The sequence below is a fragment of the Macrobrachium nipponense genome, chromosome 26 (assembly GCF_015104395.2).
Source record: "Macrobrachium nipponense isolate FS-2020 chromosome 26, ASM1510439v2, whole genome shotgun sequence".
Lineage (NCBI taxonomy): Eukaryota > Metazoa > Arthropoda > Malacostraca > Decapoda > Palaemonidae > Macrobrachium > Macrobrachium nipponense.
Genome location: NC_087215.1, coordinates 75,771,823 through 75,789,322, shown reverse-complemented (window position 1 = coordinate 75,789,322; position 17,500 = coordinate 75,771,823). Strand labels below are relative to the sequence as shown.

Below are 17,500 nucleotides of genomic sequence, written 5' to 3'. Positions count from 1 at the left end.
ATTAAATATCTCCCAAAGTGCTTTCAAAAACTTTTCCATGACTTCAGGGCCTGGCTAGACAAGGGCTTTAAATTCCGGTCCCGTTAACCTCTGCATGGAACCAATAAAGAAGAATCATTCGGTGAAACCAAAGTGTCTTCTGACGCTATCATCCAGAGCAGAGGTTATCAACGTGGGTCTCGCAACCCCACGCCCTTCAAATCCTCAGGTGTTCCGAAGGGTGATTCATGCGTCACATCTTATGCCTGTGATGCTAGTGACCAACACCGCAATAAAAACCACCACAATTTCAGCTGCCTTACTATTGTCATTATCATCATTAATATTATTACTATTATCATTATATTACGAGCTTGTTGGCGCGCTCCATGCTCGCTGGAACCAGGGCTGCTGTCTCCCCTACCCCTTCAATCTCCTACCTACCCAGCCCCACCTGGGGCGTACAAACAGGTTTCCAGGAGGAGGGTGGATGTCTCCGTTACCAAACACGCCGCCACCCGGGGCGTACAAACAGGTTTCCAGGAGGGAGGTGGATGTCTCCGCTACCAAACCCGTCTCCCTCGGGGCGGACAAACCGTTTTGCATGGGGTGGGAGGCTGTGGCATGTCTCCCTTACTGTTATCCGGGGGAGGACATGCGAGATCAGATCCTCTCGGATTTTATTATTATTATTATTATTATTATTATTCAAAGGATGTAGAACCCCATTCATAAGGAAACAAGCCCACCAAAGGGGCCACTGACTTGAATTTGGAGCTTCCAAAGAATATGTTGCTCATTAGGAAGAAGTAAGAAAAAGATTGTTCTGGATAAGGTAAATCAGAATCCTTAAGATGGAGCCGCCATTTCCAGACAACATATTCCAGGAGCTTTCTAAATATCCAGGAAGCGAGAGAGTGTCTGCAATATAGGGGTGAGTGGCGCAGTGTCTGTCTGTGTGTAAGGGGATTCGATACGTTGCTGATGAGCCTTCTATGGATATATGAAGTGGAAAAGGCTGTGGAGGCTTAATTTGCGATTGGATTCATCTTGGACTAGTGGTTTACGTGCTCGCCTACCGATTCGGTAGTCTTGAGTTCGATTCCCCGCTCTGCCAACGTGGAATCATTGGAATTTGTTTCCTGTGATTAGAAATTCATTTCTCGATGTAATGTGGTTCGGATCCCACAATAAGCTGTAGGTCCCGTTGCTAAGTAACCAATTGGTTCCTGCCACGTCAAAGATATCTAACCCTTCGGGCCAATCCTAGGAGAGCTGTCAATAAGCTCAGTGGTCTGGTTAAACTAAGGTATACTTAACTTTGTGTAGTCATCTCCCCTTACAAAAATCAGGTTGATGTTAAAAAAGTAGAAATTAGCTTGGAAAACAGTTAAGAATTCCTTCATTTTCTTCTTGAAAAAATCAACTTAAGATACAATTCAATAAATGAATCCAAATCCAAGATGCATTTGACCTCACAAGTGCAAATTATTTTATTATTCTAAGCGTAACTAAAAAAAATCTAAGTAAGACTATGGGTCGAATGCTTTTTTATTGCAAGTTGAGGATAAACCTCATCAGAGCTTCATCGACTAAACCACTTAGATTTTTTTTTTTTCTTTAGATGTTTACAAAAGAAGTCGGCCATTTTGTCCCGCCCATTTCGATCGAAGCGCTATAAGAGGACCTCTTTGGTCTTTCGCCTCCAGCTCAACGGTAAGAACGCGTTTCCTAAAATCACTACCAACTTACCAAGTCAGCGGGACCACCCCACCCCCCCTCGACCACCCCTCCCAATGAATATGTGATGCGAAACTTGACGTTTTTACTGCTCACGGCTTTTACGAGCGAGGCAACTCCTGGAACTCCTCTCCCCGCTTCCTTGTCTAAATAATGAACTGAAACTCAGGGATAATGTACTATTATACCTCAGCGTTATGGATTATTGTTAATCTACTACAAAGACCGCGAGTCCAAGAATGATGTCATTAGCTTAGTCTAAAGGCAGGGCGTTTGCTTTCGAGGGGGGTTACTCAACGGATTGGTGAAATGTAGATGACGTCGATGGCATGAAAAAAGAAAAAAGGAAATGTTAATGTATTCCACTTTAATGTTACCATATTAGGCCAACTCTCATTAAACTGTTAATAAACCTCTAATGTTCCCCCAGCTCCTGGGTAAACTGTAAAAGCTCAGGGCGTCAATATTTACTAATAGTAATCTCCAAAGTTCCTCCTCCCCCAAAAAAATTATTTCGTTGAAGAAAAAATAAAGAGAGGAAAATACTAATTCCATTAACAAATTAGGCTTACATTCACATAACTTTTATTAATTCCTAATGTTCCTCCAAAACCAGGGTAAACCGTAAGCTCAGGCCGTAAATACTCACTACCCATGATCCTACAAAGAAAACAAGGCCCGATCTCCAGGTTACTCGGGGCGCGTGCAAGATTTTCCCTTCACACATAAGTAGTGAACTTTACAGTCCTAACTTTCAGCATAAATTAAAACGTGCTAAAATCTACGGTGAAATAGAGCCTCGTTTTACCTAGGAAAATCAAAATAAATACGATATATTCTATTAGAAATAATAGAATATGTTTTTACATTTTCATCCTAATAAATAAATCGCAAATATTCTATCCTAAAATTCCTTCAACCCAACGCGAAACACCTTCTTAGGCTCTTCCATTAGACCTTCCCTACCCTACCAACCAACAACAGCAATTTTCTAACCCCCACCCCCCACCCCCCTAACAACAACAACAACAACAAGAGCAAAGTAGAAAAAATAACAATTTTTTAAAAGAAAAAGAGAGAGAGAGAGAGAGAGAGAGAGAGAGAGAGAGAGAGAGAGAGAGAGAGAGAGAGAGAAGTGATTCCATAACCAGGAGTCGTTCCAGCCAATCGTGCAATCACGCATATCGGAGGGAGTAGTAAGGCGGGATCCATTGGCTCGTAAAAGCGGCTCTGAATTTTTCATGCAATGGTTACTTGCCAGAGGCGCCCCCCCCCCCCCCCCCCCCCCCGCCCCCCCCCAGTGCTCTGATTTCCTCCCACCATGGGCTTTCTTCAGAGACAATGGCACCTATAATGCCAGCAGCGACAGTGAACCAGCTTAGGCGAACGTGTCGTATTTGCGTATGTGTGCCCAACCTCAAGAGATGTGAGAATTTTTTTTCATATATATATATTTTTTCTTAGTTTCTACGAATGGTTTATAGTTACCGTCTTTTTACGTAAGCCGTCAATTTTGCTCTCTCTCTCTCTTTCTCTTTATATATATATATATACTATATATATATATATATAATATATATATATATACTATATATATATTTGAAACTAATTCCCATAAACCCCCGAACTATCGGCTCACTCTTCCAAGTCAAGGATAAGATCAGCCCCCTGTTTGCCTCCGGTGTCGTTTATAAGTATAATTGTCCCAGATGTGATCTCGGCACTTACATCGGTTGCACCAGGAGGCTGGCTAAAACAAAGTCCGAATTTCCTCTCATCAAGGAATTAGCCATAGAACGGGTTGTCGACTATCAAATCCAGAACAATCTAACATAAGAAATCACAGTAAAAGTTGCAAAACACACATAGATGCCAGTCATTTTAATATTGTAGGAAGAACCCGACATATAGACGAACTAAACCACCCTTGAATCAATAGTAATCAAGCTAACTGTACCTTCTCTTAACCACCAATCGTCTTCACCCAACTGTTTATTGCCTAATTACCTGTTGTTTTGTTTACACTCCTCTCCATCAACAATTTTTCGTGTCAGTTCTCCTTCCGCTACCGCTGTGGGTAGGCGTCTTGTTCGTTCTATTATTATTATTTATTATTATATTTTTCTATTATTATTATTATTATTATTTTTTTTTTTTTAACTAATTTGTTTCTCTGTATTCGCTCCTAGCCCTTTCACTGTTATTCTGTGTTTCTGTTTTTACTCTGTTTTTTATTCTTAATTTATTAAAAGGTTTTTAATTTTGGTGTTGGTAAACATTGTGTGTATCTTTTTACTTATACGCAATTGATGTGTAACGTTTCAGCCATGGAAAATGTATCAAGCTGATACGAAACGTCGGCGCAAATAAATGGATGAAAGACAGAACGCGTCTCCCTACTCCAATATGTCTATCCCTGAGTGATTGCTCCTGTCTCCATACTACTTATATATATATATATATATATATATATATATATATATATATATATATATATATATATATATATATATATATATATATATATATATATATATATTCTGAGAATAATTTTTAATTTTCTTTTTACGCAAGCCGTCAGTTTTGCTCTTCTCGCTCTCTCTCTCTCTCTCTCTCTCTCTCTCTCTCTCTCTCTCTCTCTCTCTCTCTCTGTCTTAAATATATATATATATATATATATATATATATATATATATATATATATGATATATATATATATAAGGAAAGAGGGAGTCTCGATGTACCAAAATCTACGTAGATAGTACTAAGTGTCCCAGAGCTGGCCATTATCGGAGTCGATATCTTTTCTTAATGGTCGACTCTAGCTTTCCAAGCCTCGCGTCGACATGGGCCACCCTTTTAGAGACGGAATTATTCCCTGACGAAGAATTTCACCAAACACCTTCTCATCCACTCTTGCATGGTGAGCAGGTGCTACCAGCGGCATCCGGCATTCGATGTGAGTACCCATCCAAGGATCGGCCAGACCACAGTTGTTGCTAAACGTCGCTGTTTTTTGTAGCGAAGGAATAGACGATCTATCACTTGCCGTTGGCTACAGTTGCTGTATGGTGACGCTATAGGTAATAATTAATGATAATAATTTTTTGGAAGGTCTTATATCACCGCCATCTTGAATTGATTCAATTCAAGATGGCGGTGCTTATATTCGCTTGGAATATTCTTCCTGGCTCTCTCTGGCGGATAACGAATTTAATGGACGAGTCACCGATACGCGATCACTCGAATCACTGCGGAGTTCTGGCGAACTTGTTGTAAGAGTGTGGACGCTATGTTCTGAAGGGAATTTCAAATTATAACCATAATTATATAAGGTCTCTTTGCAACACAGAAGTGTAAATACGTGCAGTATCCGTAAGAAATTCAAATCAAGCTAGATATATATATGTTCAAAAACACTTAAAATTCACTTGAGCTGAAGAGAAGTCATTTTTCTCACTTGTAAGTCTATAATAAAACTGAATCTTTACATGACTCATTCTACTTGGGATGCGACGGTATCATAATACCTTCCCTTAATCATTCTTGATGATATCAGTCTATTGTGCTTAATACCTTCCCTTAGTTATTCTTGATATAATATCAGTGTATTGTGCTTTGCTACTGAGACTAACGAAAGTCATCTAGATGACTGGAAAAGTCTGGAATGTTTGAGAATGTTCCTTTAGGACTATAGTCTCAGGACAGTTGGTCGGTCGGGTTTATATCAGAACGGGCGAAGACTCTCAAGCAAGGTCCTTCACAGCTATGGCATTTCTCGTTGACTTACAATGTCATCTTTCTACCGATAACGTTCACTATGGTATATTCCGTCACGTTTTTCGGTGAGGTTATTTGCAACGGCTACATTCCTTTATATTCAATATGCAAAATTCTTAACGGAAGTCACAGGTAAGCGCACACAACGCTGTATACAATCAATGGGCCTGGGATATTTCTGGATATGAATAAAAGCTTAATTCCCGTTGCTTGGAGAACTAACATGAGCCTCACTATGCATTTCCTACCCTTCTGGGAACTGGGGAATGACATTCCAGGTACCGAAGAATTCCCTCGCTGAGTCAATAGGTGCGTAAAAGTTCCTGAAATAAGAATAATCACAACAAAAGGATATTTTACAATTGACCAGAAAATCATCTCTCAGGACTTTAAAATGAAGGCTTAGTTTTTTCTTCATTTCATAATCTATTACAGACACGCATGCCGGCCCAAGTTCCGAAAATAAGTGGGGCGAAGAGAGGTTTGAATAAGTATAAGCCTGTCTGGCAGCAAGACTTAGCAGCCTAGTGCAAGCTGCAGTGTGTCATCAACAGACCCAGAAGCCGACAGGCTAAGCGAGTAAATCATAGTCTTTTGTTTTTATTAGGACGAAACAATAGCTTCCATAAAAAATATAAATATGTCCTCATAACAAAAGCTGAACATGATTAACCTCTTCAGCCTCTGTGCTGACTATAGTACACCTTTGACTACAGCTGATAAGCGTGGTTGCAGGAAATTTTGTCTATTTTCCCACACCAAAGAAAACAATTTTGTCTCAATTTGCTTCCCAGACAGTAACTGAAATCGAATTAGCCATGATGGATTGCTGGCTAATGCCGGAGGGTTGAAGGCTAAGGCGTAGAGATGAAACTTGCAAGAGATAACTTACCAGTCTGGCGCAAGAGACCATGGGCCTAAATGAGGCCTGGGAGCTGAAGAAGTGAAAGAGAAACGCATACAGACCAAAACAAACGAACAAGTCTCGAAAGATACCGAACACAGCTGCGCTCTTCTTTATGTAGACCTTAATCCCCCCATCCAGGTAAGAGGGGAAACGCCCACAGCCACATTATCTCCGTTTTTCACGATCTCTCCATATTTTTCACGACAGTCGTCGCCTACCCCACCACCCACCCACCAACCCCAGGAACCCCGTTGCACCTGCAGGCATAAATCATCCAAGTACCTCACACCTGACCAGTCCTCCCCTTTTAGTCAAATTTTAACCCCTCACGTGTTCCCCTAGCCGAGACGTGACCTCTTGACCCTTATTGACCCGTGACGAGGAGGGGCTTTCTGTCCACACGAACTGCTGACTGGGAGTACCTCGTGCATATTAATGGTTTTTGATGTACTTTCACGGAAATTTAATGTATTCGGGGTTTTTTCTTGGCTGCAATATGGCACGTGTATGCCTAGATCAGTCTAAGGATTAGATTGCTGGGCCTCAGTGTAATAGTTTGTTTATTAATAAATCATTTCTCCCATGGAAATGCTGCTGCAAATACTGACTGATTCAATGTTGGTTTCTTTGGGGGTTGTCCTAAAGTGTATCTTAAGTAAGTTTTTTTTTCTTTCCCTTTAAAAACAGATTTAGAACTTCCATCTCATCTGGTTCATGTCATGACCAATAGAATTTTTTTTCTTTTCTTTTTCTTTTAGTCGCATGTAACTGACGCATAGTTTATTGGCTGAGGTCTGAATTTCTCATATACTCTGATACGCAAAATGATGCGCAATGTAGGGTATAATTACAGGCTAGGAAAAACTGATACAGTTACGATTATATCTACTTTTTTATCAGCTTTATAAGGCACTGGTCCTAAGATTTCCACAGAATGGCACAACAGAAATGCGACGTAATTTATAATAGAAAAATAAGCGTCTTTTTCTGTAAATGAGGTTGGGATATAACGCGGCACGCGACGCGTAATAACACTTCCAGCATAAAGTCTAAAACCTCTTTACAAAATTATTAAACCTTGCAACAAAGACCTTAGAAAAAAAATCTTCCTTAAGTACAAAGTCACAATATTTACTACGAAATACCCTTAATTAAACAATTATCCTTTACCCACGAACACCTGATTGTCCAGTAAAAAAAAAAAAAAAAAAAAAAAAAAAAAAAAAAGGAGCCATGGTTAAACGCCCCGATAACAACCATTTACGTTCCGTCGATAAATCAATGCGAGAAGTGGACGATCGCCAGCACGCGTGTGAGCGCGTGCGGAGGTAGGCTGGGCACGTGTTCTCTTATTCGGCGGTGTTTGGCCTCTAGTCAGGTGGTGATTCAAACGTCATTTGGTCTTTTCGGTCGAGTGACGGACGGCAACACAAATATTCCTTTATTACAGGACATTTTATGCTCTCTCTCTCTCTCTCTCTCTCTCTCTCTCTCTCTCTCTCTCTCTCTCTCTCTCTCTACAAAAACGTCACGACGTGTATTCCTGTAAATACAGTCTGTCTGTCTAACTGCCTTTAACTGAACAATACTCAGGGACACTGCTTGACAAAAATCAAAGTTCAAGAATAAAATGAGGATGAAATGGAGTTAAAAAACACACACACACACACACGAGAACATAAAATTTCTATGAAAAGCAACAGAAGTCAGATCGAGTTTTACTCCAAGACAATGGACAATTTTGAAAAATTAATATTTGCTCTCACACAATTCCCTTGAACAAAAATTCGTAGTGATATGTTGATCAGTGGAAGAACCTGCTGAGTTCTGTTAAAAAAAAATTAAAAATACAAATGAATTATACTTTTGTGTATATGGCGAACAGTATCTTGGCTATACCAGCGAAATATAACGGTAATGATATAATATGAAGAAAGCTAACACACTTTTACACTATATATATTATATATATATATATATATATATATATATATATATATATATATATATATATATATATATATTGTTGTGATTATGAGGGCTGCGCACATCGAAGCTCTGCTGTTTCACTGATGCATTGTGGGGTGTTGTGATTCCCGCCTTGGGGGAGGTGCTGCCGAGATAGCCTGCACGCTTGGCGCTGGCCAGATGCTGCCAGAGGACTTCATTAAAAAACCAATTTTAAGCAGCTGTATGTATCTTTCATTCCTCATCTCGGGACACCACTATAATATATATATATATATATATCTATATATATATATATATATATATATATATATATATATATGACTGGTAAAAATGTTCTGTAACAACAGAATTCCATCTAATAAAAGGAGCCCATAAAAACACCAAAATATAGAGAGGAAAGTACCTTTCCTCTCTATATTTTGGTGTTTTTTATGGGCTCCTTTTATTAGATCTATATATATATATATATATATATATATATATATATATATATAACAAAATACTTATAGCGCAACCTGATATATAGCAAGGGTGAATAAGTCGAGCACTGAGGATCTTTGCTTTTAGATCAACAAGCATTCTTCTTCGTTACTGCTAAAAGATTCAATTATAAATTTACATTCTAGCTGGCTCGAAAATAATATAAACACGCCTAATTCATTCCTTTAACATCTATAACACACCACGGAGGTCATTCTACAGCCTGGAAGGACAGTGAAACTCAAAGCACTTATGGCAAACATAAACACTAACGCAATTCTATTTCAAGAAACTCCCAAAGATGGCGCCAGAAAACCCAAATAACTGCATAGCATTCCATTTCTAAAATGCAGGCGGGGGTTTGCAACTCACGATGCAATGAAATATTCACTCTGTAATGGAGGCAAATTCTCGGACAAACAAAGAAATAAAATGATGGAAAGGTTTTGCAAATTAACTATGAATGAAAGCAAAAAATTATCACTTAACAAGCTGAGCTGATTAGCTGATTATTAAGACTTGGCAATATGGGTCGATATATATATATATATATATATTATATATATATATATATATCTATATATATATATATATATATATATATATATATATATATATAGATTTTTTATGGCGCAATTTTTCACGGATACAACACTCATTGAATTGGAATGGCTTTTTCACTGTTAACCAGCTTTTTTTAAAATATGAAGCAATTTCAAAAAGACTGTTTAACAGTGAAAAAAAAAGCCATTCTATTTCAAAGAATGTTATATATATATATATATATATATATATATATATATATATATATATATCAATCTACCGTAGAAAAAAAATTAAAAAAAAAATTATGGCGATTTCAAATAATCTATCTCAGCATGAACTGTGGATACTTTTGTGAGAGAAACTGTGGTGACTACTTGGACGAGTGGCAAGAATGGAAGAGCATTCAATAAATACCCCAGATTCGGAAGTAACAGTCTAGCTAACAGAACGACAGTCATGGTGATCAAATACTAATGATGCAATGTACATTTATCGCAGGGCAAAGCACTTCGAAAGAAGTCGCATTTCCAGCACGAAAGGAACCTATCTGAATAGTTATTATGGTTACTTTATCATAATACTCAAATCGTAATGACATTTCTAAAATTTAAGTTGATATGCTATTATCGGCAAGCTTCGGCACAATATCTAATACCGGTGCGAAAATATGACAAGAGGATATACAAAGACAGAAATAAATGATGAAAAAATATAGACGGACTCGACTGAAGAGAAAAATACACATGATATGCCAGGCCGATCGAACCAAAGTCAAGTCGCGCCATTCCTTTAAACCTTCCCCAAACACTCTAAAGAAGGAAGTCTGACTACTGGACGACAGTTCTCAATCGCTAAGGCTTCGAAGGTAGTAAATCAAAGACGAATCGATAGCAAACGGCTAAAAATCAGGTCTCAGGAGAGAAATCGCAACAATGGCGATAAGAGAAAACACGAACGGAATGGAAAGTCAACTCGGACTCGGCGTTGAGCGAATATACCCACCAGGGACGAATATCGCGATGCTTTTATGCAACGTTAATATTGGATGTTATGAACGCTCTCGAGGGAACATTAGGAATATCTTACTTTTACGACCAGAGGTTGAATTGCAACAACACAAGACGGTGACATTATGTAAGTAACGGGTTTTATCCAAATGGTTTCTGGTAGCTCGTTCATACCTGCTTGGATGGCTATTGGGCTCTTGCATAAATCGGCTTTCTTGCACATTTATTCAAACAAAGCTGTTATAATCCAACAATACTGTATATTTCGTTATTGCTGTCATATATATATATATATATATATATATATATATATATATATATATATATATATATAATGCTTTATACTTTATAAAAATCCGGAAATATTTGAGAGAGATATACACATATTCTGAGCCTAATTGTTCATGGTAATAACCTATACCAATTGGATAGTGTTCTTACATTCAAGATAAACAGACAAGCAAAGACACAAAATCCCGCTAACATCAAATTCGCTCGCAGTTATGTCTCAAGCAAATGAGTGAAGTAATACTGGATCTGATCAATACCTGGGACTGGTGGCCATTATCATCGGCCTAACACCATCTGTAAAGAAGTTTGCACATATTGGTGCTGCAAGTTCATTTCCGAGATTTCACTAGGAACTAGTTTGATCAAACCCATCATAGTCTAATAAAACACACCAACCTAATCTAGTTGTAACCAAATTTAGCATCCTTACCGGAAAAGCAAACAGTAGGCCTACCCTCCGCCAACCGCAGTAGCTTCAGGCCACATCAAATGATAAAAAAAGTGAGCGGTAGCCTGGAATGGTTGGAAAAGTTGGTTTTTAAAAGTGGGCAAATACATTAAAACACTGAATTATGGTTAAATGTGATAATCCATATACATAATTTAAAAATTACGAAAGTTCATGATAGTACGAAATTGCATAAAGTCACATGCTACGTCGACCAGAATTGGGTAACAAGAATGAGAAAATGCATTTGGAGGAATGATTCTTTATTTCCAAGGAAGAATGAATGGTAAATATTCTCGTACTGAACACCAGAATGAAAAGGGCAATGGTGTGGCTCCATAAAAGTTTACTAAAGGAATCGCTAATATTTTCTTGGTTGGATAAAATTGCCATTTAAGTCTGAAAAACGAGCTATCGTTGTTGCTGTTTGGAATACCGAGGGAAAATTGCAGCGTTTCTGAATAGGATGGAACAGAAGTAGGAGGGAGACGTATCCCGTTGAATAGGATATCCGACTTATCCTTAAAGTAATAGGTGGTAAATGAATTATTTCTTTTAAATGGACTAGGGGAACCTGTCTTTTTTTCTGTTATATATATATATATATATATATATATATATATATATATATATATATATATAGTATATATATATATATAAACGTTCAATGACTCTTTCCCTAAACAATAAAAACAAAGTCTACGAAGATTATAGACCCACTTACCCGATGTGAAAGTCATTTCACTTTCTAATAGCTATACAAGCTGGTTTTCATCACACATTATCCATGTCCTGTTTACAATTCTTTGCTAGCCAACAATATTCTGTTAAGGTTGATGCAAGGTATAGAAATATTACCATGTATTTGAACACTAGACCCTCTCCCCATTCTAAAAGGCCAGCTTCGGGACCGATATACGACAGGCGTTAAAATAAAAAGCAAAAAGTGCTGAAAGGAATCCGAGCCATTCAAAACCCAACCAAATTCAGGTGTTCGTTTTAAATATGAATAAAGAATCGAGACGAATTGCTGGCCATATTTAGAGATCGTAAGTGCACCCATAGGGTAAAAATGTTCGAAATCTATTGTGGGAAGAGAATACCTTTTTTTTTATTTTTGGTAATCATATAGGAAATCAAATGGGAAATCAATAGCATCTAATGCAAATAATCTAAAAAATGTACAAGCGGTGATTCACCACGGCGCTCACAAACGAGAGGGAGAGAGAGAGAGTCAATCCATTTGCTCCGACTTATTTTATTTTTTAGAAGTTATTTATCTTCTCTTTTTATTCGAAGGAAATCAAACAACTGGAACCATCGACACATCAAACAAAAAATATATATATATATACGAGAGCGCCATCAATCAGGCAATTCATCAATACAATAAACACACGAAGGTGTACTCTAATCACGTGACGCTTACAGACGGGACGCGTGACTCGACCAATTCACTCATAGCGCCTCTCACGTGGACCAAGAATTCGAGAGGATTAGCCCGCACGCGGCCGGGATTATCTGATCACCAACACTCATACGCCTCTACGGTATTCATGAGGAATATTCATCGGAGCACGTGAGCGAACTATGTAGTTAAATGACAGTTGAAAGGTAAATGACGGAGTGTTTTCATTCTGCCTGTAAAGATAACTGGGATATTGAGGGGTGCAGGTGTCCACACTGCAGTGACCAGTGTCCAAAAATACATGCATTTGTTTTTCCTGTCGTTCATTGTTGGCTGCATTCAAAGTTGCTCAAGGAGTCGGGATAACATTATCAGTTACGTGACATTGTACAAATTGAGAATTAATGTAAGTATGGATTCTGAATGCGAATGAAAGAGGTTTAAATACTGAAGCTGTTCAGATGAACTTTTTGCTTAGTAGTGAATGTGGAGAAATAATTGAACGGGACACCTACAACACGTGATGTTGTTTATCAAAGGTTAGTGTAAGTAAAGGGGAGTATCACGGTGTTTTAGCGATTGGCCGTTCAAGTTGAAAGAATGGAGGACGATGTCCTGTTGAAAAGTGTACCTATGATTCGGAGTGTTGGGAGGTATGAGGAAAAGAAGATTTGGAAACTATCCGATAGATTGTATAGAGGAGGTGTTGGTTTATGCGTGGGTGTACGAAACAGGTAATGATTATCATTAATATTATTTATTATTATCATTATATTATATAACCAGTAGTGCTTCAAGTTAGACCATCAAAGGGTTAACTATATATATACTCTATTTTTTTCCATCTGTCCATCCGCCTGTGGTGTTTTCGCATGGTAACACTGCGTCCCGGGCTTTAAAAAATTACGCTATGTATACGTTTTAGGTAAATAAAAGGATATCTGGGTGTACATTTGCAACTGAAGTGTTTTAATAATTTACTGAATGCGAATTACACCGCTAATATTCGAAATAGGATATTATTCAAATCCCGGGACGCAGTGTTACCATGCGAAAACACCACAGGCGGATGGACAGATGGAAAAAAACAGAGTATAGGTAGTATCTCGGAACTCTCTCTCTGCTACATAAACGTTATCGTTAGTTGCAAATCAAATAGTCTTCCAACATTAAACTGCTAATAATATGACAAACGATGCAATGCAAAATGATTCTTTACAACGGAATACTAAGCCTAGTATTCGAGAAAACTATCGTGCAGATCTAAATAGCAAGTGGGGTCTGCTCTTTTCTCTTCTATATCATCTCTTTTCCCTCGTTCATTGCTACAGCTTCCTTGTCAGCGCTTTTTTTCTTTTTGTAAGCCAAACCCGTATTACTAACTCAATTATTCATTGTCTCGAACGGACAACTGCTTCAATAAAAAAAAATAAAAAATAAATAATATTATTCATGGTCTCGAACGGACAACTGCTTCAATAAGAAAAAAATTAATATGTACATATTCAAAAGGATAACGTTACGTAATTCGCCCTCTGTCTAAGCCGTAACTAATAAAGGGCAAGTATCAAGTATAAGTGTATATCGTACCTTATTAGCTGCGAGATTGATTCATTCAGAACGAAAAAATAAATAAATAAAAACTGACATACAGATAATAATAGTAGGTACAGAGGTAAACCCGATTATTATATAATTGACACCGTGTGTCATTTATAGGGTACAGTATTCCCTGAAACAAGAGAAGTTAAGTATCCGTTAAAAAACAATGCGAAACATTTTGCGAAGCGAAGATGTAGTACTACATCTGAGGTATAGTTTAACTTCTTACGTAAAGGCGAACCACGGGATGGTCGCCTTAGCCAAGTTCTCACTCTTGACTGAGTATATATATATATATATATATATATATATATATATATATATAATGGTTCCTCCCCCGATCTCTTTGGCTCTTTAACCCCACCTGATATCAGTTCCTCCCTCTCGCGTGTCGTGTGCACTCACAGCAGTTACGACCCTTTTCCAATCCAGCGCCTTCCATCATTTAATGAAGCCTTTCTATGATCTCCGTAACAGCCAATTACCTTCCATTAGCCAACACGCGCGATCAATTCTTTATCGTTCTTTTTTCTCGTCGTTATCGAAATTTCAGCAGAAAAGAATCTGCTGAGGTTTCGTGGCATTTTCGAAATCACATGAACTGAGGATTCTTTATGAAGGATCCTCTACTTACGAGTAACTACGATCAATTTTTAACTTATATTAGCATAGGACCGACAGCCGAATACTATAGAAGTAGGTCTTGACACAAATTACTATAACTTTAAAATGCCAATCTGATCCTACTACATCATCAACAACAACTACTACTACTACTACTCTAATAATAATAATAACAGGTTACAAATGTAAACAGCCATGAACAAAATTTCACTTTAGTGCAAACAATAGTACATCTAGTAATTGCAGTTACCGTTACCGTAAAATGCTTCCAGTCTGGTATTTCCTTGGAAACTGACATTTCCTATGTCAATTTCCTATAGTATTTTGTTTGCTTATTAAGAATTTACTGTTATTTTGTCGGTCGACTGTAACGAGCCCCCATGGACTATAGTAGATTCACATCAACCGTGCATTTGACGTCTAGGCCAGTCCCTTACGACGACTCCTGATTGGCTGTTGATAAGCCAGTCACAGGGCTTGAAACTCTCAGTCTCTCGAGAGAGTTCACATAGGCAGGATGCATGTCCCACCTCTCCTGAGGGATACTTTTGAAAGACATGCATCCTGCCCGTGTGAACTCTCAAGAGAGACTGAGAGTTTACAGCCAATCAGGAGCGTCGTAAGGGACTGGCCTAGACATCAAATGCACGGTTGGTGTGAATCTACTATAGTATTCAACACGGCGGAATACATTTGACACCACCCCGCCAAATCCCTAGTGGCTTTCGTATCCGCGGGACCGTTCCTTGCAGTCCGTGAGGAGTTATTGCTTAGAGTTACCCAAACAATTAATTGCTATTTCCACCTGCAAGTAAAAATCCCCACTCAAATAGCGTGACGTCACCAACATAAATCATCCTTCCCTCGACGAATTACTTGCCGTTCCTACTCGCGGGCTAAATGTTTCTCACGTAAAAAATGCAGGAGATCAAATCATTGCGTTAGAAACTATTCTATTATTATTATTTCGTTCTCTCCATTATTCCCGATAATGATTATCCATTAAATTTTCAGGTTGTTTGCTATCACAACATTAAACTAAAAGTGAAAGTGATCTTTCAGAATAATTCGAGGTTCTTTTGTGTGTGTGTCTGTGTGTCTGTGTTTTAGCTCTTACAGCGAGTGTGCGATTGCAACATACAATTTAAAGTTGGTTATTAGTGATGTTAAAAGCAATTTCAGTTTGTTCCAACGTCGATGTAGAACGGTATATTGATCCGCTTTTACTTTACGCGTGGGCGAAATCGTCCGTGCACAAGAGATGCGAGTTGCACAAGAGATGGCGGGGGGGGGGGGGGGGGGGGGGGGGGGGGGGGGAGTGGGGGGTAATTAGAGGAATAATAGTACTGCATTTAGTTTGATAAGCCAGGGAGTCTCAAACTGTTCTTTTCCCTGGATTGCTAGCGAGAGAGATAGAGAGAAGAGTGTCTCGTTAACTGTCACAGGACTAGGCTTATACCCACGGTATAGTCATAACAACATAGTCCCGCTCTAGCGACGAATTTGGGACTCATTTGCGTATGTGATTTTGTGACGTCACGCAAACCGGTCGAAGGCAACGTCAATTTAATAATGTAAACATGGGGATAAATATGAATGCCTTTGCTACACTTTGAAATTTGATTTAATAAATATCCCTCCATAGATTTAGGCGATGAATATGATTTTGGACATATGAAATATTGTAGCTCATATGTGAATATCGATAATAGAGAAATCGAATAGGCAAAATGTTGCACAATTAACTTTTATTTATTTATTTATTTATTTTTATTTTTTTGAAACTTTTTGAGACTGGTGGGTTCCTGGAGTGAGGTCACGGGATTTTCCTCACGGTTGTGAACTGTTCAAAAGTTGATTTCCTTTTCTAAGTTGTTCGTTGGCGCGAGTCCGCCTTTTAGTTCATGTATTTTGTTAAATTAACATAGTTTAATTTTGTGAATTAAAAATTGGGGCGGTTTCATCAAGTTTTGTATAAAAAAAAAAAAAAAAAAAAAAGTAAACTATGTAAAATTTACAAAATGCATGAACTGAAAGGCTAACTTGCGCCAACGAACAACTTACAAAGAGAAATCAACATTAAAACAATTTGGTAACGAGGTCCCAAATGCACAGAAGGTCAAGACAGGGAAGTTTAAAAAATCCGTGGAATAAAAATCTCGAGTCCTGTCTCCAGGATCCAGTCAGCCTCTAAAAGTTTCACAAACACACAAAAATAGAAAAACCTTATTTGTGCAACATTTTGCCAACTCGATTTCTCCAATATCGATATTCACTTGAACTTCAATATTTCATTAATCCAAAATCGCATTCATAGCCTGAATCTATGGAAGGATATCTATTAAATAGCGCTTCAAAGTGCAAAAAAGGCAATTATCCCATCAGTAAATTGTCGCGTCAACCGGTTTAAGTGACGTCACGCATTATGGTCGGTTCCATAACAATACACTGGACCTACGCGTGGGACTGACCAGAGTCAAAGTCCGGGACTGACTACCTGTTGTTTTTATATAGTGCTAATACCAGTCCTCGAACTGATTTTTCCAAAATACAATGGTTAATCCCTAAAAAATGTAATTTAGCAAATAACACTTGGATGTAAATTACGGTACTTAGTATAACAGTTTGAAATACGATGTGCTATTATATAATTGTGACGGATAATGCGATAAATTTTAGCACTTTTTCTAAGCACAAAATATATAAAATCACTTCTT

General features: G+C 38.0%; 1 protein-coding gene across 1 annotated transcript in view; it reads left to right on the top strand.

Moving 5' to 3' along the window:
• The first annotated feature begins 13,157 nt into the window (after positions 1 to 13,157).
• LOC135199735 (uncharacterized) overlaps positions 13,158 to 17,500 on the top strand; it is a 17,600-nt gene continuing 13,257 nt past the window's right edge. The window contains exon 1 of the mRNA XM_064227891.1: positions 13,158 to 13,210. Within this exon, the coding sequence (XP_064083961.1) occupies positions 13,158 to 13,210 (53 nt within the window). The remainder of the gene's footprint in view (positions 13,211 to 17,500) is intronic.